The following is a 1583-nucleotide window of genomic DNA, read 5'->3' on the forward strand; positions in this document are numbered from 1 at the left end:
TCAGTCCAATCTCGATTTAGATCTCCGTAAACGCAATGCTGTAAGAGGCAGACTGGCGCCTCTGAGCCATTATTTGATTAAAAGCAGTCATTTATTTAACAGATAGCGCCGACAATCCCACATCACAGAATTTAAGGAATTGTGCCAAGATTCCCAACTTAATCAGTCACTTTGGCCCGGGAAGTTAAGACTACAAGAACAGATAACGAGAGAACTTGCATTAAGCAGCGAGTGGTATCAGGGCAGCCTGGGCTACCTAATGAGCCTTGGCAACAAACACCGCTTTGGACTTCAAGACTCGGTCCAACTTAATTTCTTACAGACTATGAAGTCATCTCCGAATCAACGTCTAGGACCGATTTTTAGAAATGCCCACGGCATTTCCTTTCCTGAGGGAGGCACTTTTTACCTGAAGTTTAGGAAAAAAAGTACAAAGATGCGCTGCACTCACCGTTTGGTTCAGCCACAAAGTGCTTTGCTGTCGGTTGACATGAGCTCCGAGGGAAACTCGGACGCCTGCGGGGAGAAAGAGAAACACCACAAGGGTAAGGGGCAGCACAGAACTCCCCCGGGTCTCGAAACGCGGGCTACAGCCCCCCGCCCTGTCACCTCGGGCCGTCCCCTCAGCGACCACCGCGCTCCGCCCCGAGGAGGCTGCTAGCGGCGACTGAAACGCCCCAATCTAGGTCAGCGAGAAGCCGGGCGGCAGAGGGGCCGCGGGGGAAGGCGTTTACCTGTAGCGAGAGAATGCTGATGTCTGTGTTTAGGGTGGTCAGAGGAGTTCTGGAGGAAGGGTTTTGCCCGGGTCTCTGGTGGTGGAGGCTGACGATGCTGGGGTGCGAGTCCAAGGCGATCTGCAGGTCCAGGATGTAGTCGATAACGTGCTGCAGAATTTCCATCTTGCTCACTTTCTTGTTCTGCGGGATGCTGGGCACCAGCTCTTTCAGCTTGGAGTAGCAGTCGTTCATGTTGTACAGCAAGCTCATAGGGTCATCCACGGGGGTTTTGCTCCGGGAGATGCCCAGGTTGTGCTCCGAGAGACCGTTTTTCCTGACGGACCGCACCGGGCTGAACGCTTTCATGCTGGAAGGCGAGCGGAAAGCTCGGGTTACACCGGACGGACGGACTGACGGACAGCCGAGAAGCTTGCGGAGCGCTCGCACTGCCCTCCCGCTCTGGGCTCTGCCGGAGCTCGCACTGAAGAACAGCGCTGCGCGGCCTCCTCTTATACCGCCGCCGCCGAGCCCAGCCCGCGCTTGCTGCCATTGGCGGCTGCCGGCACGTCCATCACCCCGCGGCGCCCTCACTGGTGTGGCGGGCAGCGCGGGTGTTGCGCGGGCCTTCCGCCTAGAGAGCCAATCCCGGGAGGGGGCGTGGCCATACTGCACAGCTGAGGGAGTAAATAGTGCACGGCCCGCTGGCGCCGGGCCGGGCAGCGCGGTGCTAAGGCCTCAGCACCGGCCGCGGCGCCCCGTCCCCTGCTCCCTCCCTCCGGGGTGGTGGGCGTCCGCCCGCCTTTCCTCTCTTCGCCGCGGGTTGAATAGGCGGGCACCGAGGCGGGAGTGAGCGGGCAGCAGCTGTGA

The 1583-nt window shown here is 59.3% G+C and overlaps 1 protein-coding gene across 1 annotated transcript; it reads right to left on the minus strand.

Annotated features, from left to right (window-relative positions):
* Window positions 1–459: 459 nt before the first annotated feature.
* On the minus strand, window positions 460–1082 carry ID2 (inhibitor of DNA binding 2; the record flags this gene model as incomplete). Its single annotated transcript, XM_081997831.1, has 2 exons — window positions 460–516; window positions 735–1082. The coding sequence occupies 2 exons, from the start codon at window positions 1080–1082 to the stop codon at window positions 460–462; spliced, it is 405 nt and encodes a 134-aa protein (XP_081853957.1).
* Window positions 1083–1583: the final 501 nt, after the last annotated feature.

This window comes from Phaethon aethereus, assembly GCF_964289735.1.
Source record: "Phaethon aethereus genome assembly, chromosome: 3".
NCBI classification, from domain to species: Eukaryota; Metazoa; Chordata; class Aves; order Phaethontiformes; family Phaethontidae; genus Phaethon; species Phaethon aethereus.